The 21,841-nt window shown below is 40.9% G+C and overlaps 1 protein-coding gene across 1 annotated transcript in view; it reads right to left on the bottom strand.

The window, feature by feature from the left end:
- Positions 1-21,841, bottom strand: part of ACTR2 (actin related protein 2) — a 34,970-nt gene that overhangs the window by 8,361 nt on the left and 4,768 nt on the right. Inside the window, exons 2-4 of the mRNA XM_090050859.1 lie at positions 16,959-17,069; positions 10,951-11,166; positions 5,954-6,026 (exon numbers count right to left, since the gene is read on the bottom strand). Of these exons, the coding sequence (XP_089906985.1) occupies positions 5,954-6,026; positions 10,951-11,166; positions 16,959-17,069 (400 nt within the window). The remainder of the gene's footprint in view (positions 1-5,953; positions 6,027-10,950; positions 11,167-16,958; positions 17,070-21,841) is intronic.

Below are 21,841 nucleotides of genomic sequence, written 5' to 3'. Positions count from 1 at the left end.
CTATAGTGAATTTTTTAGGCCAAAGTCACTTCGGAAAACTGAAATGTAAAACTGTCCAGTTCATAGGTTGTACTGTAGTTTTTCAAAGGACAGTGTCAATTTAGAAATTTCCTACCCTTATTTCCTACCCTAAGGAAATCTAATACTACACCAATGAGTATTTCTGTTGAGAAGATACAACACCATGTGACCAGTCAGAAAGCGAAACTTGCTTCTACTGGGGTCAAGTAAGCAAAGTGTAGAATGGAAGGTGAACAAATGTTGGAAAATAAGTTGGATGCAGAATCCTTCATTTTTGTTTCTGACATGTTAACATAAGCAAAATTAGAGATCTTTAACCTGAAAATGTCTTTTAAATATGGTTTTTAGGACAGGTTATACTAGATCTTTCAGATTTTGATAAAATGTTGGATTTCATAAGTCACTCTTGAGTCTTGACCCTTTGAGGCTGAGGATATTTTGAATCAATTACGTTAAGGACACAGGAGTTGTCCCAATACTGCATAATGAGAAGAAGTAATCTGGAATAATTAAACTAATTTACCAATGAAATATTCCTCCAGAAGACTAAAATGGAACAAAATTATCACTGCAGCAAGAAAAGAACTAGTCATAATCACAAGAGAATACTTAACTAATACTGTTGTGGAATCTTGGTAATAAAAAAATTAAATCTTTTGTTATTTTAATATTAAAATGACCCAAAACTTAAGGTAAAAGCAGCAGTTACACTTAGCAGTCAACATTTAATAGCAACCACATAATGCACTGAAATAATCTTTAAATTTGAAGGCAAAAAACAAGTATAATGTGATATTACAAAAGGTCTCTAAAGCAGTGACTAATACTACATACCATCTGCATAGCAATTTGTAGGAAAACAGGGCATGTAAAAGGAAAACATGGATATCTTTCAAAGAATAAACACTGTGTTTGTCAACACCAACTAGACTTAACACTTCTGGATATGGATTATGTATTTAGAAGTCTCACAGGTCCTAAACACTTGTTTGGCTGGTAGTTTGCAAGCGTTCTACTTTGTTTGATAGCTAACTTGTCTGTATAGTAATGGTCTGAGCAGCATTCATTGACATCCATATGGGCCCACAGACTATATTCCAAACCTTCTTCCCTAACCATCAAGCTAACAAAAAAGAGGAACCTGATTTTTCATGTGTTGAGACCTGCAGCTCCAGCTGACAAAGAGAACGGCAAGTGTTCATCACCACTGTGGGAGGGGAGAAGGGAAGACGTCCCCAAAAATGATCAGACCATTATAACTTAAAGCCTTGACTTTTGCCATATTCAGTGGAAACCTCCAAGACCATCCATCCCTTGATGCTGTGTGAAGAAAATGGCTGCAGTTCTCTACGCTCTTAGGACTTCTGGTCTCATAGCCTGGAAGTAGCGTGAGATTTGGTTCCCTGATCAGGAATGGAGAAGTTTATAACCTAAAATCAGTAGTTTTCAAACTTTCTGAAGTCATGGAACCCTTTCAAATCATTTCTGCCACAGAACCCCTACTTCCTATTCTGTGAGCTGATGCAGAAAGTCTGGCAGCAGACTGCCTGGGCTACTTCTTTCTTACTTCCAATCTCCTTGTGGACCCCAGCATTCTTCAGAACATGGTCTGAGAACTGCTGACGTAAGCCAGTGATAGCTAACCTTTTTGACAGGCCTGCTAAAAGTTAAGGCCAGCCCCCTCCCCAAGGGCCATTCTGATCCTCACTCCCCAGAGACATGCATGATAGATTTTGTGTCCTAGGCTCTGGTATAGAGGCAGAAGGGCCTAACAGCCATGGGGAGCAAAGGAAGACACTGCTGTAAGAGAAGCATCACTGCTAAGAGCCAGGTTAACCTTTCAAGGGCTTTGCCAACCACTACAAGTTTTACGTAGTGAAGAAGAACTCTAAATCCTGAAATTCGTGGCAGCTGCAAGGCCAGGGAAGGGGACACCTGACACCATCTTGCAGCAACATCCTGATCCTGCTCCACTCCATGCAACCGAAGACATGCCTGCCTGCCTGCCTGTATTCTAGCAACTCCCTTTACTGAACACCTGGGACTCGTACCCCACATGACAACTCCCCATGCCACTTGTTGCAGGTTAGCCATCCCCTAACCTAAGCTAAAGCGGGAATGCCGAGTACATCTCCCTTTAAGTGAAGGAAATGGATCAAAAGAAAAATCCTCCCACCCCCATTAAACACGTGCATCAGATTTTAGCCTGGAAAGAATTTCTATTGTTCAGGTAACTCAGTCAAAGGGACTGAGGGAGGGGGTTTGGCACCACCTGAACTCAAGCAACATAAATGTCAGCTGGATTAATGTTATTTTTCAGTTTTCTTCTCTTTTATAAGTTTTGCACTTTGCAAAAGCTTTGGGTTTTTCCCCTACTCCCTCTTCAAAAAGGGGGTCAGGAATCATAGTTGGCACTAGATGAAGTTGTTTCATCTGTTCTTCTGCTATAACTTTATAGATTCATAGATGCTAGGGTCGGAAGGGACCTCAATAGATCATCGAGCCCGACCCCCTGCATAAGCAGGAAAGAGTGCTGGGCCTACATTACCCCAGCTAGATACACATCCAACCTTCTCTTGAATACCCCCAGGGTAGGGGAGAGCACCACCTCCCTTGGGAGCCCGTTCCAGACCTTGGCCACTCGAACTGTGAAGAAGTTCCTCCTAATATCCAATCTAAATCTGCTCTCTTCTAGCTTGTGGCCATTATTTCTTGTAACCCCCGGGGGCGCCTTGGTGAATAAATACTCACCAATTCCCTTCTGTGCCCCCCTGACGAACTTATAGGCAGCCACCAGGTCGCCTCTCAACCTTCTCTTGCGGAGGCTGAAAAGGTCCAGTTTCTCTAGTCTCTCCTCGTAGGGCTTGGCCTGCAGGCCCTTAACCATACGAGTGGCCCTTCTCTGGACCCTCTCCAGGTTATCCGCATCCTTCTTGAAGTGCGGCACCCAGAATTGCACGCAGTACTCCAGCTGCGGTCTGACCAGCGCCCGATAGAGGGGGAGTATCACCTCCTTGGACCTATTTGTCATACATCTGCTGATGCACGATAAAGTGCCATTGGCTTTTCTGATGGTTTCGTCACACTGCCGACTCATGTTCATCTTGGAGTCCACTAGGACTCCAAGATCCCTTTCCACTTCCGTGCCACCCAGCAGGTCATTTCCTAGGCTGTAGGTGTGCTGGACATTTTTCCTCCCTAGATGCAGCACTTTGCATTTCTCCTTGTTGAACTGCATTCTGTTGTTTTCTGCCCACTTGTCTAACCTGTCCAGGTCTGCTTGCAGCTGCTCCCTGCCCTCCGGCGTGTCCACTTCGCCCCATAGCTTAGTGTCATCTGCAAACTTGGACAGAGTACATTTCACTCCCTCATCCAAGTCGCTGATGAAGACATTAAAGAGTATCGGTCCAAGGACCGAGCCCTGCGGGACCCCACTGCCCACACCCTTCCAGGTCGAAACCGACCCATCCACCACGACTCTCTGGGTGCGACCCTCCAGCCAATTCTCCACCCACCGGACTGTGCAGTCATCCAAGTCACAGCCCCTTAATTTGTTCACCAGTATGGGGTGGGATACCGTATCAAAAGCCTTCCTGAAGTCCAAGTATACGACATCCACCCCTCCTCCTGCGTCGAGGCGTTTTGTGACCTGGTCATAAAAAGAGACTAGATTGGTCAGGCACGATCTGCCTGCCACGAACCCGTGCTGGTTTCCCCTCAGCATAATTTGTCCTGCCGGGCTCTCACAAATGTGAGCCTTGATGATTTTTTCAAAGATTTTGCCAAGGATGGAGGTGAGACTGACTGGCCTATAGTTGCCCGGGTCCTCCTTCCTCCCCTTCTTGAAAATGGGAACCACATTGGCCCTTTTCCAGTCCTCCGGGACTTGACCCGTGCGCCACGAGCGTTCAAATATTCCCGCCAGTGGCTCTGCAATGATGTCGGCCAGTGCCTTCAGTACCCTTGGATGGAGCTCATCCGGGCCTGCCGACTTAAAGGCATCCAGTTCTTCCAAGTGACCCTGCACCACCTCCGGGTCCACGCGTGGAAGTCTGGTGCCTTGCTGCTGCCTCCCTACACTCCCAGTGAGAGACTTGTCGTGCCTCTCGCTTAGGAACACTGAGGCGAAGAACTCGTTGAGGAGTTCAGCCTTGTCCACATAGTTTGTACACATATCCATGTTCAGCTGTTAATATCTTGTTCTTAATCATAAACTATATGGATTGGAAGGGACCTTAGGAGGTCATCTAGTCCAACTCCCTACTCAAAGCAGGACCATCCCCAATTAGATTATTCCAGCCAAAGCTTTGTTGAGCTGCGCCTTAAAAACCTCCGAAGATGGAGATTCTACCATCTTTCTGTGTAAGCTGCTCCAGTGCTTCACCACCCTCCTAGTGAGAAGTTTTTCCTAATATCCAACACGTGTAGCACAACAGACCAACATATATAAGTTCTCTCAGTTTACTGTTCTTGACTTAAAAGTTGTAGTTACAGCTCTTATTGGGAGAAGATGGTCCATAGCCTACCATTTAAAAGGTCAAATTCACCATGAACCATGGTAAGTACAACGAGAAAAGATGAAAGGAGTCAAGTTAACATGCATGCTTGAAATTTACTCTTTCAATCCTAGTCCTACTGCAGTTAATAGCAAACTGACACTTAAGTCAAAGGAGACAGAATGTCACCTCCACTCCGATTTATTTCAGCTTGTCAACAGTAGCCAACCTTATTCTCTCTGCTGAACCTAAAATAAACCCAAATCACATAAACCTTTTCACAACTGTTTGGTAAATACTAAGAAGTGAATACCAAGAAACAGTGGGTCAATTTGCACTCCAAAGGGAATGCAAATAATGCAACCAGTTCTCAGTAACTTTTAGGTTGCAGGGAACATGGGTGCAGCACCACTAAGGAATCAGAACAATTGGGACATAAGCCATCACAGAAAGTTAACCAGAGTTCACTGCAATTTGCTTCAATTAGAAGGAGTCAAAGATAATGGTGTTGGTCTTAAAGCATCTTCTTGAAATCCAAAGATACACTAAGGGCTCCCTGAAAATTACATTTCAAATGTCAGAGATGTGAGGACAGTTTGACTACATTTTAACAATAACAATATTTTGCTTTATAGGGAAAGGAGAAATAAATTACAAGCAACAAGTACTTCTGATAGTCTGTTTTTCCTTATAAACCCTACAATATTGAAGATCCAGTCAGCTGGGCTTACTTATACAGGGCCTTCATAAAGCACTTTTAAAACTTTAATAACTTATGGTGTAGGTATGATAGAAACAATCTGTAAACAGCATTTAAAAGCAAATCTATTACAGTTTTAGGACAACTAGAGTACACAATGCTAGACTTTATAAGTAATAACAAATTTATTCTTAAATAAGATGGAGCTCCGTGCCACTATGCTCTGAATTTACAACAGTTCCTAAATTACTTTTTCCCCAGAGAAGTGGATAGCAGAGGTGGACCAAGTGCTTGGCCACCTCGTTCACCTTACCTGTCGCCATTCAACTTCTTTTTATGGGGACACGTTAAAACTGTAGTTTATTTGTCAAAACCACGTTCTTCGGTTGAACTTAGGGATAGGTTCACCAATGCAATTAGTGCAGTAACTCAAGAGCAACTGGGAAACATTTTCAAGGAGTTGGAAGATAGGATTGAGCACTGTATCATGATGAATGGTGGTTATATTGAAGTCTAGTATTGTGTACTCTAGTCATCCTAAAACTTTAATAACTTAGGTTGTAGGTATGATAGAAAAATCTGTAAAAGGCATTTAAAAGCAAATTTATTAAAGTTTAAATTACACAAGGACCCTGTATGTAGTCAATTAGGCCCAAGGTCTTTTCTGCACACCATCCTGAAACTTCAGCCAAACAACACATTAAGAAATCAAACATTCTAAGTTACCTTTACCTACCTTGGGCATACAAAGTAAGGACAGCCTGAATGGCTACATATACTCCAGAAAACTGGTAAGTCTCAAACATTACCTAAAAAAGAAAACACCTAATAAGTACAAAAATTGCTAAACCTTTATATAATCTTAAAGGGCATTTAACTTAGTATTCACATATTGCATAATCTAATCTTTACTGTCATATGTATTTTGCAGCATTCATCATTATGTCACAACCTGGGGCAATGACCAGAAGTTGATCCTTTGTACTTTTCAATCTTTACCAACTTTTTGGAATGCTAATATGAAATCAGATTTTCACCATATGAAAGTTAGCATGATTTACTTTGCCACAAGTAATACTTAATTTTACACAGCAGTTGCTGTTAATGCAAGTATAATAATAATAATAATAATAATACCAATTAAAGTTGACAAAGGCATTCGACAACTTAACAAGGAAGGGTTAATGCTGTTAAAAAAAAAAACAAAAAAAACTTCTCTGTGGGTTGATGAAACTTTGAAAATAAACCTTATCAATGAGTGGGAGGTAACAATTGTAGAGCAGCCAAGTACTTTACTACTGAAGTGTGACTTTGGAATGAATTGTTTGTTAAAGGTGTATATACCTCTATGACTGAAGTTATAAAGCTAACTTTTTTCAGGTACCAAAATTACTTGATTCATTCATTCAATTAGCCTTTGTTAAATGTGCAAGAAGGCTGCTGAAAGCTATAAAACAGGTCCAAGCTTCAATAAATCTGCACACAGGACCAATTGTGAGTGTGAGTGCAAATACCACAATGCTATTCCCTGCAGCTGTTCCTTCCTGCTCTATGTTCTTGGGTGAAGACAAAAAGGAACACAGTGTTGCCAGCTCATTTTATTGTGGTCTCATGACTTGGTGCCTTAGGAAAACAAATCCTTCAGAAATGTAAAATGCAAAACAGTATCAGGTTTCATTACAAAAATAAGTTCCTCACCTTGTCATCATGGAGAAAATGTGAATGTAAATATATGCCATAGGGTCAGAAACCAGGTGGCAAATAATGAACCCCTCCCACCCCTTAAAAGGAAAAAAAAAAAGAGAAGAAAAAATAAAAAGTTCTATGAATGTTGGGGCCTTATTAATGAGTTTCTAACGTTTAGGGTATGGAGCATATACACTGTATTTACTTGAATATAAAGACAACCCTGAATACAAGATGACCCCGGCCAATAATCTGATTCTCTATCTGGAAAATTTATAAATTTGTTACGATTTTCCAGACAGAGAACCTAATTATTGGAGATTTAACTTGAATTTGTCTACCTCCCACTGCTACAGCAGAAAAAGTAAAAATCGGGAGGGGGAGAAGGGGGAGTCTGCTCAATAGGCACCATCTTATTTAGATGAGCTGTACTAACCTATCCTTGTGGTAGACTCTAATCAGCATGTTTCCCCAATACAGGCTATGTGTTCTATGGTCATGCTCAGTGTTAGCTGTGTTTAAATCAACTTTGTAGTTGGTTTCCATTACTAAGCACCTGCTGCTTTTGGCAGCAGTTTAATGATAGACAGTGTATTTAGTGAAGTTTCCTTGTACACAAATGTAAGATGAGGGGTTCCCCTCCCTGCTGATGGAGGGTGGGGGAAAAACACCTTCTTGCATTGGAATAAATACAGTACAAATAGTTTAGTTCACTAATGTTACTTATTGCATGCAATGCAAGGTAAAAGTAACTCTTTAAAATCCACTAACATCCACCTGGAATAGGCAAACAGATTTCCTGGATTGAAAAAAAAATGGCAAAGCAATGCTTTACGCTAACTATAGATAGATAGATCTCTATTTAGTCCCTGTACATACCATCTTGTATGCTACTCAAAAGCCTTTATTTATATAGATTAAACTATGAAAGAAAAGTACTTACCTTAGGCTCAAGGCTCTATAAATCATTAAAATATTTTAAGTACTAAAGAAACAGACTCCATATATAAGAGGATAGTGGTTCATGGAATCTAGTCCTCACTGAAGACAACTTAAATAAAAGCAAAGGAAACAATTTTTTTTGCAGCTATGAGTCAGAAGCAATTGACCATTTCACCTCATCTCAGGCTTTTTACAAGAGTCGAAGAATACCTGGACATATGTTAACTTGCACAGAACAGCGGCATTTGCACTGTGGTATTCTGAAGCCTTTTCAGTAGCTTTCAGCATCTTAAGTTGATTAAACTAGAAGCTCACTTTCCTAATGAAAGTCAACAGGAGCTAGGTGCTTTACTGCCATTTCTGCCTTAGAAAAGAATAAACTGGAAGGGGACTTTTCTAGGTCAGTGAGTAGGCTACAGAATAGTAATATTTTTCTATGGGAGAAAAATGATTCAGATAAAAATTAAAAAATTATATTTTTTTTTATATTTAAGAGAACCAGAACATATCTAAAATACTTCTGTATGTTGATCTTTTGATGAACACATGTCAAGGTACTAGGCAGTATTGTTATGCCTCAATTTAACAGTATATTTGCACAAGATTAAAGCCTTAACTCAGCTAGCTCAAGCACATTGCAAGCAACTAGGAAAACCAACGTTTTCTAAACTACTTTTGTGCGAGCACACTTGAGAAAAAAGAAGTTGAAGACACCAAGTCCAAGGAACATACCAAGACCAAGCTGTAGATCACCCTGCCATGAAGTTATAAATGTTTGCAAGGCAGAATGGATGAGCTTCCTCACATGGAAGACAAATGTGGCAAAATACCCAGGTTGATGGTGAGGGTTCAAATTACCACTAGTTAATAACAGGCTTCTGTAGCTTCCATTATTTAGCCTGTACACAAAATAATTTCCTAAATTAAAAAGGCAGATATATAGCATTTTACTGTAAAAAGGAAGCAAGGAAAAACTAAGCAGGCAAAAATAAGTAACCTGATTTAAGCAGTAAGTGCCTGCCAACAGTTGTTAACCTAGGGCAGTCGAGGCCTGTAAGCAACCTAAGTACAAACTAAGTTTATAAATGAAACACTTACAGAAAAAAAGGTATGTAACATTTTAAACTGTCAGTAACCAAGTAAAATATGCATATTGGTTACTTCCTTTACACTTTGCAATACAACTCTAAAATTGGAAAAAAATAATTTGCAAAGGCAAATATTTATTCTCTAACATTTATAATTGTCATTTCACTACATGACAAATACATGTTGACAGATTTAATAGGTAACAAAATTATTCTATTCAGAAGCAGCTTTCCTTCTATTAAGAGCAAGTTTTGTTGCCAGAATTATCTATTTTTCTCACATTACCGTCCTTCAAAAAACTGCTTTTAAGACAAAATTACTAAAAATTGAAACCAAAACAATGTAGGCTTTTCATGAGGCACTTATAAGCCTGTAACAGATTATTATACCTCAGGAAATTCTGCACAGAAAAATTTAAAATTCTGTGCAGACAATTCAAAAGTAGGCAAAATTACATTATTATTATTATTTTTACAAATTAAACTAAATATAACACTATTTGTACCTTCTTTAGAAATGTGTGTGTGTGTGTGTGTGTGTGTGTGTGTGTGTGTGTGTGGAGGGGCTTGTGAAAGTGTGTGTGGGGGGGAGGCTGTGGATATGGGAATGTGTGAGGTTTGTTGGGGAGTATATGGAGTTTATGGGTGGGTGTGGGCTCCCCACTCCGCTACCCACCCCCACCCCATGCACATCCCCAGTATAGCTCCTCTGCCAAATGCCCCTCCCTACACACCTCTACCACAGCAGTCCCAAGCAGCATGTGGCTCTGGCAAATCCTGGGGGTGGCACATAGCCAGCCCAGTTCAGCCTGCTTGCAGGGCCTTCGGGCCAAACTGGGCTGGATTCATGGCAGCACATGGGGCTCACAGCACTGCAGGTAGAAACCACATGCAGCCCCAGGCACTCAGCTGCAGCCACACACTGCCAGGGCTTCTGCCTGCCCTGGCCAGGTGCACCCTGAGGGTCACCCACCAGCTGTTGCCACCATGGGGTGGGGAAGGGAATGGGGCAGGGTGGCCCACACCCACCCACTAACTCCACACCCAATTCCCCTCTCCTGTATGCAGGAGGTCTTCTTCCCACTCATCAGCTACACCCCAGGAATTATGTGATTTATGCACAGTCATGTTTTATGTGAAAGTTTATATGGGTGTATAATTGTCTAATTCCCTGGTGTGTAAATTATGAATAGACCCTAAATGATCACTCCCACTTCAGGCTGCAATGTGGCATTCAAGGGCCAGAAGCAAACTCTCCTTTTTTTTTTTTTTTTTTTTTTCAAATGGTTTCCCACTGGATAATCCCAAGTACCTAGTAAAGGTTAGGTGATTGCTGGAAGCAGCTGAGTCAACACTACGCATTCTGCCAAGTAAACTTTTCCTTACTTCCCCATCTATAACATTAATATTCTACTCTTTCTACTGTAAGCATTGCTGGCCTACCAAAAACAACTGGAATTAAATTTTTTAAGACCTGAGCTGCCAGGATGTTAAGGAAGTCTCCTTTACTGATCCAATATATTAAAATCAGCATGACTGCTCCCACACTTGAAGGCAAGCATGAATTTGTTAAACTTTTTTTCTAAACTAGATCTGCTCAGAATACTTCAGGATTATGGCACTGAGGGAAAAGAGGTTAATGAAGATTAACCTCTTTTTTGGGAAGACCTTACCTATATATTAAGCATCAGGCTATTTATGCACAAATAAGAATGAACATACCAAAATATCCAAACTTTCAGTGCCTAGAGCTCAGTAGTTTCTTGGTGAAGAACCTTACATAGAATGAAAACCAGCTTAAACTTTAGAATTAAGGAAGTCTGTTTGACCTTGGTTAAATCAAGTTTAGTAAACTGGGTTAAGATAACTTCTAGCCAGAAAGTAGGGGGAAAAATGTGACACTGAATAGCTCTTAAGTTATTTCAATACAGTTGTACCTGTTAGCTATACCTTAGTACCTGTCATCATCAGCTGTTGCTCTCTACAGAGATTCCCCATTCTCTGGTAAAAATCATACCTCTACAATCTTCTCCCTGTTTTTTGTTGGATTCATCGGTGGTTCTGTGAGTAATATTTTACAGTTTTTTGTGTCGATGTTAAGTTTTTCTGGTCCAAATGTATAGTCCCAGAGGTGTTTCATATCATCCCAGTTCCGGACTATGCCATTCTCCATTGGGTAGTTAACTTCCAGCATGGAACGCAATTCACTTGCTTCATCACCAACCATAAGATCCTATAAAGTCACAATATTGAGGGATGTGTCAAAGTTTGTCAAGTTTTTAATTATTCTTTTGCAGTTTGAATATTTTATGCACTCTTCACTTAAGTATAAACAAGCTAATTTCAAGGCATGAAACAGTCTAAGTACACACAATCAGATGCAAGTTGGAACAATTCTTCTCTTACTATATCAAGCTGGCATACACCCACACTAAATAGGCCTTTTTACTTTGAGCCATGTTTGGAAAATTTTACATGTTTAAATAAATCTTACCTTAGGAAGCTGCCAATACACAGTGTATTTTGTCGCAATGAAACACTAAATAGACCTTAGTATGTATAGGCTCTTCACCACTGATATCTCCAGGATTCCTTTATCAAATATTCATATTTGAAAAGACTGAGATGTGAAATAGCACATACGGGTAGTAGGTGGGGTTGGCAGAGTAATTTTCCATGCATGCTGCAATCTTCTGTGCACATTACCAAAATAGGAATAATGAGTGATGCATAAGCATACAGAACAGTAGCAAAAGCAAATAAGGGACTGGAAGTTTCACGCTAGACGTTGAAACAGTGGTCTAGATAAGCCTGTGCAAGTTGGGTTTTAAGAGAATAGACAGATAATTATAACCCAATTATATCCAATTTGTTCCACACCAAAAACTAAATAACCCAAGCCAAAAAAACCCAGTAAGATACTTTCTTATGAATCACATGTAGGCATAAAGTTTGCACAGTAATTTCCAAACTGATTAAATAGCCCTTATATTTATTCTTTACTTGGAACTTAGTTATGCAAAACACAGCACATCTAAGCTAGCAGTACAAGAATAAATGTATTTGCCACAAGTATAAAGGAAAGCTGAACAAAAAAGGTTACTTTTGGTCCCTCTTCCCTACAGCTTATTACACTCTTCCAGAAAAGTCTCAAGACCTGGCCTAATACTGTATTTAAAAAAGAAAATTCAAATTTCATCCTCTTTTCCAAGAACATGTTCTATAAGTACTGATACCAGCAGAATTCTATGAATTTTACTTCCATTCAATTCTACGAATTTCTTTCTATGAATTCCATTTACAATGTAAAAAGGAAAACAGCCGCTTTTGAACAAAGAGCTGTTCTGGTACAGAGCTTGCAACCATTGTGGGACTAACCTAAGTCTCAGCATGAACATGACTCAGCTGATCTCTCTGTCCAAGACAAGAGAAGCAAGATAAGTATACATTGAAAAATCTAATTGGAATTGTAAAACTATTTCTAGCTTTAATAATCTAAGGAGTTACTGGTAGCAAGTAAGGAAAGCAGTTTATAATGTGGTTTATATCAAGTGCCCCCCATTGAGTCCCTTACTAACTTTTCTGGATTTTATAGATTGTTTTTAGAACATTTAGCACTTTTATAGGAAGAAATTAGAAATCTAACCTCCTAAGCTTTAGAAGGTTCATGACTGGATGAGCCTTCCAAACCTATTATCAAGTTACTTTACAACTATCAAATGCATTTACATAATTCTGATTTGATTTAACAGTTGCCAGTTAAAAGGACCTCAGTGAAATTTGTTTTGCTTTGGATTTGTATACCTAGGAATAGACATGGCCAAAGGAAAAGCTGCAATTCTAAAGCACGATGAAAGTCACACAAAATCCTCAAACCATCTTAAACAAAATTAAAGGGAGGAAAAACAATTCTCTTCAGGAGCATGCTAAAAAAAACACCCCGCACACACAAACCCATGGGAGAAGGAAGAGTAGCATTAAACTCTTAAATAGGGATCAGTGTCACGGTACATAATATTTTTCATCCCTTTGTACTAGGACCAATATTTGGATAGCTGAAATTTGAGAATCTTTTCCAACCCTCATTTTGTTATATTAGATCAAACAGTTTAAAGTGTTAAGAACACCAAGCTGACTTTCACCCTAGAAAAGTGTTATTCTTGCATCTACATGTAACTAGAGGTCATGTCACATTCAGAAGCAGTAAGATAATCTTATGGAAAAAGTTGCTGTTAAATAAAAGCAATGAACGAAGTTTAAAATAAGTATGTATTCGAATGTAAAATGTGGGACAAGACAAAACATTAAAAAGCATCAAAAGAACATAACAGCTACCAGGTCCCATCAAGCAAAAATGGGAAACAAACAGCACAGGGGGCACCTCACTTACCATCTTTTTGTTATTCTACTTCAACAGGTCAAGAAAGGTGAAGAAAGAAGGTAGAAGCAAGAGAGTCAGAAAAGGCCTAAATGAAATCCTCAAATTATTCAAAGTACACAGCAGAAATAAAGCAGAAAAGAGATGTACAGCTAGAAGCGTTTTGACTTAGTGTAGTTAGGGATGAGCTTATGCTCAGTGATACTGCTGCTCTTCCCAGACAGAAATGGCTACTTGGAGGGACTTGTTTCCATTAGTTACCAATATCTCATTTTTATTCACAGTATGATACTATCTCTTCAGAGAAGCAGAATCCTTTACATATCAATTTTCCTTTATAATGAAATTTCATCCAAGGTGGACGGTATATCTGGAACAGACAAAACTACATGCTGTATTAGAAGGTAACTAATTGCTAACGGACTGCTAAATAAACTTACTAATCTTTATTTTTGTGTGTAAGATGTTTATCATCTCACTCCTTGGTAGCTGAATTTTACAATAGTAATACATATATTAAGATAAAAGTAGCTCCTTCAACATATTGAATTATGAGCAAATGGAATCCACCAACAAACATATTTGGTTAAATATCACAGGTTTGGTTTTTCAAACTGAAACACATCATCATAAAGTGAAGTAGTAAAACAATGACTTGGGAAAGTTCTGGCAGGCAGTAGCCTGTTGTGCTAAAAGGTTAAGGAGAATTACCCACCATTGTGGTACTCTGAGATATGCATTTTTGTGAACAAGCAGAGACAAAGATGACACAAAAGCTACTTGAACTTGTGGATTTCTTCCCCCTCCAAAAAAGAGTCTCCTTTTGGTCATGTACACTTACTGAAAACTATCAGCTTCAGTAAGGTATATTTACTTGTTCTGTTTAGAAGTAAGCATATCAGGACAATTACGGTGTACAGGCAGCACTCAGAAAACCCATGTCCAGTAGCAGAAGAGCGAAAAAATATTAGGTGAGATGACCATTTTACTCACCTAATCAAAATGTGCAGACATGGGTTTCCTTTGATAGGAACTGAGAACTCTAGTTTGGTATACAAACTAGAAATAAAAATGGAAGAACTGAACCAAACAGTTTGGCATTGTCTACCCAAAATTTCTCTCTCTCTCCTGTTTGTTTGGTTTTTTTGTTCTGTTTTGTTTTGTTTTTAAACACTGGCCCAAGCAAAACAGATTTTTAAATCCAGCTGAAGCCCTGGCATAGTTCAGGCTCCCTGAGCCAGACATTTTCAGCAAACCAGGTTCAAAAACTGCTGAAGATACTTCAAAAGCTGTATGAATAAACAAGTGCCAAAAGCATGGTTTATACCCAAACTCCACTGCTTTAGCCAAGCTGGAATTTCGGGGGAAATTGTGCCAGGGAAAACTGAACCATTGTGTACTTATTTCTCTGAACTGTGGGGCTGTGAATATGAGAAACAGCTTTCTTTCTTTTTTTTCCTAAATGGAGGATGAAGATGTTGTCAAACATGGTTTTGTTTTTTTTTTCCCCGGGGGTTGGGGGGAAGAGGGGTTGTGAGTTTGTTATTTAAAAAAAGCCTTTCTTTGAGGCCCATTTCACTCAGTTCTTGCATATGGTGAACACAAATGCCAAACCTTCGCAGAATATTTTCAAAAAGTTAAATTAATAAATCTCGTCAGCCTTCTATACTCAGGACTCTAAAACATTCATAAAGAACTCTACCATTTGTAGTTAAATTAATCCATTTGAGTGTTAGTATAACTTTTCTAAATTTTTTTTAAACAGCAATAGTAAAAATTTGACAGGTCAAACTTCTTACCAAAAATATCCCCCATATGGTCAGAAAGGGAGATGAGAGGTGCATCACATGGCTTCCTTCTCAAGTGTTTTTTTTCTTTTTTTTTTTTGTTTTGTCTTATGACAACAATTGCTGTACACTCTTTAAGAAAAAAAAAGATCAGAGCACAAAGCCCTGCTCCCCATTAAAACATATTAGAGTGATTCCATGTTTGGGAAGGCAAGCTTCACATACAGTGGGTAGGTGTAGAAAGAACCCTCACCTCCTTCAGCTGGTCCTAGCACCTTTGTTTACACCAAATCAAATTTTGACATGTTCAAAAGCCAGATGGCTGCACTGGCAAAGTAAGCGCTTGCAAAAAATATATCAGAACCCTAAAGCCTTTGGTCTAAGCAAGGTGCAGCTCCACCAATGAAAATCAGGGGAAATTTCTTGCTGGGAAGTTCAGCTCCTTGCCACATCCAGCTGTTCTGTAGGACAATGAAATTTCTGCCAGGACTGTAGCTGGACTCTGCTTGGGGAATTTAATTTTCACATCACATTCCTGTAAGCAGATGTCTGAGAAATATGAGGCTTCAACAAACCCTAGTACAGCAGCTAAAAAGATGGGGCACTTCCCTTTTTTCTGCCCAGATCCTCCTACTTACTGTGAAAGGAACAAATCTCTTGCTCTGCAGCTTCTGACTGTATGAGGAAGTTTAAATGAAGGATCTCTTGGCTACTCTAGCTTTCTTATCTGCATTTTGTAAGACCTTTCCCCTCAGTGGAATAACTAGCGCTGTCTTCTGCAGCAGGAAACTAAGATATAACTGGTAGTTTCACGGCTGTCTATACAGTTTATCATTAGTGACATGGAATGGCTCACTTCACTCTGCTGCTGCATTGCTAGGTAAAGTTCAGCAAAAATCGAAACTGAAAATAAACAAATCGAACGTTGTTTGCAGACTCAAGAAATCTGCACCACATGTACTGACAAACAAAATGTTATCTTTGTAATCCCAAGCAGAAACTTAGGCTCCCAAGTTCGCTGGGAAGTTTCCCAGTGAGGGCCAATATGTAGGTTTATTTTCGAAACGTGAAATACCACCAGAGCTCTTAGACTGTAAGCTCCTCAGAATAGGGACCAGGTGTCTCCCTGTGCCTTGTAAAGCACTAACTTTACTATCAGTAATCAAAGCATAAGGAAAAATAAATACAAGCAAGGTTAAGCATCTCACACAGGATCAGATGGTCTGGCTTACAACTAATTTTTATTATGCTATATATATTTTTTTACTATTCACAAAATAAGACATTGACAGTTATAGTCATTATGCATTGTCCTAAACAAGTTACTGGGAGACTGAGAAAGGCTTTACTGAAGAGCAGCTCACAAGGGGCATCTCCCTCGGGTAAATGAAAATTAGTGAAAGAAGGGCAAGCCGCCAAGGAATAACTTTCATTCACTACAGTGATAAGTGCAGGAACACGGGCAGCTACTGTAAAGCAGCTAACACACTGTAGAGCCATGCCATCTTCCACCTCACATTAAGTTGCTTCTGTTTTCCCATAATCTTGAATTAAGGTTGAATGGCAACACAACTGCTTTTGCCTGATTTTCCCACATCCATTCACAAGATTTGAGGCCCCTTCTGTTCATATCTGAACCCCACCCAAATCCCAAGAATTTTTCCCCCCAGTAGCATCTCTCTACCCTCTTGACTACCACATAATGACCCAACAGAGAAAAGTTTCATAGTTCAATAAAGCAGTGAATCAGAAGGACTGCCAGAGGGTGACAAACCAGAAGAAAACATATTTTCATGCATTATATAACTGAAAGGCTACTCTGAATGTTTCTGCCCACTATAGGAGAAAAAAAAATATTACCTTGATTTCAATGTTTCCCACTTTGGCAGTTGATCTTATTATTGGTCTTCCAACCAAAGCTGGAAAGATGTGTTCTGGAAAATTGGAGCCTGCATATCCACACTTCACAAACTGAAAACAGGGAAGAAATTTCATAGTTTGAATAATACACGTATGTAGTGCATTGCTTTGTTATTAAAAATAAGCTTACATGTAGGAAGAAATTCTAAATTTGAAGAGAACAAGACCCAGTGAGAGTCAGTAGGAAAATTACTCCTCCTAGAACAGCAACACACACAAGTACTTTTTAGAACCCTGTTTCTAAAGCAGATTCTGAAAAGAACACTGATTTCACTTGGTAGACGCACTGATCTTAATTATACAGCTCATGTTCCCTTCCACACCATGCGACTCTACATTTAGACAGACTGATTATTTTCAAATGGATCATCTTTCAGGGTTGACCCACTAATGGGGGGGGACCCCAAACAATGCTGCCCTCCCACCCCATCCTCTCTCAAACCCAGAGGAAAAACATTAGTGTTACAAGTTACAACGTAAAAATGCTGTTAATGCTTGAATTTCAATTGAGTCAGTACTTCTCATGCATGTTGGGAAAGGGGTTGAGGGTATGATGAGAGAAAGACTAACTGTACTTCCCAAGATACTTTAAAATAACAGCATTGTACAAAATCTGTAAGGAGGGTAGGGGATGAATATGTTAATACGTCTCAAAACGTGGTGTGCAACCCCCAAAGGAATGACAGGAAGTGACTGTCCAGATGACAAGTGTTAAAAGAGAAGCCAACTTAATTTACATGCATTGTAGAACTGCAGAGACATCTATACTTCGGGTGTATATTCCTGAAAGGTTAAACTTTCAGTAGTTTGGGAAATACCTGGGTAAATTAAAAGCTATATATACCATGGCAAAAAAAATGTAATTAATTTAATTATACTATTTGGGTGACTACTACTAGAGGTGCACAGTCCAATATCAGATCAGTACTCATATGAAAAAAATTGATCGCATTGGAAATTGGCCTGTTGTGGCCAATTAATGCCCGTGCGTGTGCACAGCTGCAGCGCAGTACGTAGGCAGCTTGGAGAGCTGCATGCAGCTGGTAAGTCTGATGTGGTGGAAGGGGAGGGGGGATGGAAAAGGTGTGGAGGGGCAGATCAATGTCCCCCACGGTGAGGGAGGAGTGGGGCTGGGACTGGGACAAGTACTACCCAGTAGGGGCAGGGCAGGGTGGGTAAGTACCAGGGCAACAGCTTGTCCAGCGGGCATGGGGAGGAGGAGCCAGCTCCCACCGCTGCGCGCCACTCGTCCAGCAGCCTCTGGTCCAGCATTCAACTATTTGTCCGGTGGCTCCTGCCACTGCTCCCGCCCCTCGTCCAGGAGGGTGGCGTGTGCCCCTGGATCTGCACAAGGCAACGTGAGGAGGGCTGGGGCTGCACAGGGCTCTTCCCACCCTGCCCCATGCAGATCTGGGGGCACAGGCTCCCCCCATGTCCTCCTGAATGAGCAGCGCCTCACCCCCCACCCCACCATGTCATTTCAGATAAGCAGCAGCGGGAGCAGCACTAGCAGCTGCCAGACCAGTTGGCAAGTGCTGGACCAGCAGCACGCAGCAGCAGGAGCCACCCCTCCAGCCCCATGGCCAAGCAGCGGCTCTGTCCTGTGCTCACCCTGCCCTGGCTAGGCAGCGCTTGCCCCAGCCCCTGCTCCACTTCTCCCTCACTGCAGGGGCCTTGATCTGCACCCCACACACCCCTTCCCTGCCCCTCCCCTTCCACCACACCAGACTTACCAGCTGCATGTAGTTCTCCCAACTGCCGGACTGGTATAGGAAATCGGATCAGTATCAGCCAACATGCCGCCTTAAAAATCGGCTATCAGTATCGGCCCCAAAAATCTCTATCAATGCAACCCTAACTATTACAGTTTACATATAATTGGTTTCTTTTAAATCGCTCATAGAAGCAAATCAGTGCACAATGTCAAACCCATCCAATCCCAAAATGCATGCAATCTGCTTTGCAGTCTCAAGTTCTACAAAGTCCCTGAACTCAGTAAACCTATTACTGGTAATATGAATGACTTTATTGATTAGTAGTGGTATACCCATGTTTTCAAAAGTCACTCCTCTCCATCCCTTCCCCTCCCCCCCCAAGTTTCTCTCTATCCGATTTTTGAACTAGACTATAAAGATGATGACCATAACTACTATAGCTCCACATGTGTACTAATTCATGCTTCTCTGGAGTTCACATCAACTGAGATTTTCTAAAAAAACAATGAGGAATCTGCTTCTCTATCAAAAATGGTAGTACTGCATTTCTGTTTAGAAAAAGGATATGAAACTTGTTATGGGAAAGAGCCAACTGGTAGTTTAATTAAAATTCCCTGGACTACAGCTAAAAAATTGAAGACATACCCAATCCTCTGTCCACAGGATAGCTCCCATCAAGCAAACTCCATACAGAGTTGGTTATTAGGCAAAGTAAACACTCACATTTTAGTGAACAAAATTAATTTTCATTCCACAGCCAGCCATGGGAAAGCAAGAGAGGGGGAAGTATTTTTTTGCGTGTGGTTGATCTCGCTTTTCTTTTGCTTCACACTTTTTTTTATTTTGTCAGCTCCGACAATAGACCCATTTTGAAGTTTGAGGAACGAAAGAGCTCTGCTTAATATTTTTGTCTCCTCTGCAAAAGGCAAAACTCATTTCCAAGTAGAAGAAGGCTTTCCAGGAATATACAATAAACTAGAAATGCAAGTTCTTGCAATCCCTTCTGCTTGTGTTGAGACCACAAATATCTAGAAATTATTCGAATCTGATCTACATCTAAAAGAAAGTGGTGCCTGCTGAGGGCAAGGCAGGGGCATTAGTTATTTTAGGTCTGCTAGCTGAACTGGGTAGTGTCACAAAACATATCTGTTTGTGTGTTTTCACACTTAAGAAAGGGTATTTAAGAAAGCCTGAAGTGTTCTCAGGACACACTGATTAATGAAGAATAGCTCCTTACAAGTCTATTACTCCAAACTGGTACCATACACAAAACCTCAGCAATCTCACAATATTGCTTTTAGTTATACAGTATTACTATATTGATTAGGAACCCTGATCATAGACCAGGATCCTACAGATGCCCCAAAGAGACAGTCCCTTCCCCCAAAAGCTTGCAATCCAACAGACAGCAACAGATTAGCAGGACTGTCTCATTTCCTATGCACTTGTGAAGTTACAGAATATTATTCTGCCTCAACATAACCAGGTTTTGCAACAGAGCATAGGCTTGATGAAAATGGGGTAACATTACCGTTAGAGATGAAGCAAAAAGCCTTAGGGAGCATCTGAGTCTATTGTCAATGATGTTGTGGGCAGAATAAAACTTAATTTTTTTAAATTATGCTTTCCCCTTATTTCTATGCTTCTAAAGGTCCTGCATCCATCTGAACTGTCACTAGCTTTGTTCACTGGGTTTATAGCTTTTTATACAGCTGGCATGCCCCAGAAACGTAAACACATAAAAACATTTTATCCCTGTTTAAAAAGTACCACTCTCCTGGTTTAATGTAATTAAGTCAGCTGGAGGGAAATTCTGTGAAGGAGCAGGTATCATCCATGGCCCAACACATTTCATAGCTTCTCATGGAGATCTGTGAAATTGGACGCCTACAGCCAAAACCAAAAACAGCAGCATTATATCCACAGATGTGGATATTGCTTTCTTCCTTCCCTCACAATATAACCTGCACACTTGAAACTTGATATGCAGGATGCTTTAAAAAGCAGAATGGTCTTTATAACTAGTGTTAAGTGCGACTCTCTCAACCTGAGCTGCCAGCGTTTCACATACCCTGAGGACTGAGAAGGTAAATACCCTTTTCTGGCACACTGGTTGAGGAGTTAGGCCATCACATGCAGCAGTAACCAGCATTTGAATCTAATAACATTACAAAGGGCTGTAGACAGATACCACTTGAAATGGGAGAGATTAATTGGCACTTTGGACTGCTCATCAGCAGTTCTGATTTAACCGTTATATCTGTCCATTCTTATATCAGCATAAGTGAAGATAGTCCACTATAACTTTAAGCCTCCTTCATTTGAGCTAGAGATAAAACAACTTTAAAGTTGCAGTTGTTCAGCTCCATTTATACTGATACAGAAACAGAAAAATGTAACAGTTATTATGGCCATGCAAAGTTTCAGGTGCGGATTTGATTCTGAGGAGATTTGGCCCAATTCAGCAGCTGGATCTCCTAATCGAATCAGGAGATCAATAAAAAGGTATGAATCTATTTGGAAAAGATTCAGAGAGCTTCGGAGATTTAGGCAGCCCCTGCTCACCACCACAGGGAGCTAGACAGTAAGTGGGGGGAGGCGGTGGGGCTGGAGGAGGGGACCATGGGGGACCCCTGCCAGACCCCATCCCCTGCCTGCTCCCCCAACCCCACCGAGCACCCCCTCCAGCCATGGCTGCCCCACCCAGCCCCAGCTCCTGCTTCTTTAAAGAAAAAAGCCCTGCACTCGCCGCCAGCTGTTGCAGCAGCCGCTGGGGCTTCTGGGGGTTTGTGGCACAGCCCTTACCCCCCCAGCATGGGGCATTGGGGATCATCCCTGCCTGGCAGGAGCTGGTGAGTGCAGGGCTTTTTTTTTTTTTTTTTTAAAGAGCCTACGCTGGGGTGGGCATGGCAACCATGGGGGGGGAGGCTGGGGCTCATGGCAGAGCCCCCCACACAGCATGGGGCAGCAGGGACTGTCCCCACACCTGGCACCAGCCAGTGAGTAGAAGCTTTTAAAGAACAAGGATGAGCCAGGATGCTGGGGCTGAGAGAGCAGGTGGGGGATGGGGGCTCATGACAGAGCCCCCAACACAGCACGGGGTAGTGG

This window comes from Crocodylus siamensis, chromosome 1, assembly GCF_052110815.1.
Source record: "Crocodylus siamensis isolate JL-2025a chromosome 1, ASM5211081v1, whole genome shotgun sequence".
NCBI classification, from domain to species: Eukaryota; Metazoa; Chordata; order Crocodylia; family Crocodylidae; genus Crocodylus; species Crocodylus siamensis.
Note: the sequence above shows the minus strand (reverse complement) of the source record. Positions and strands in the feature narration are given on the sequence as shown.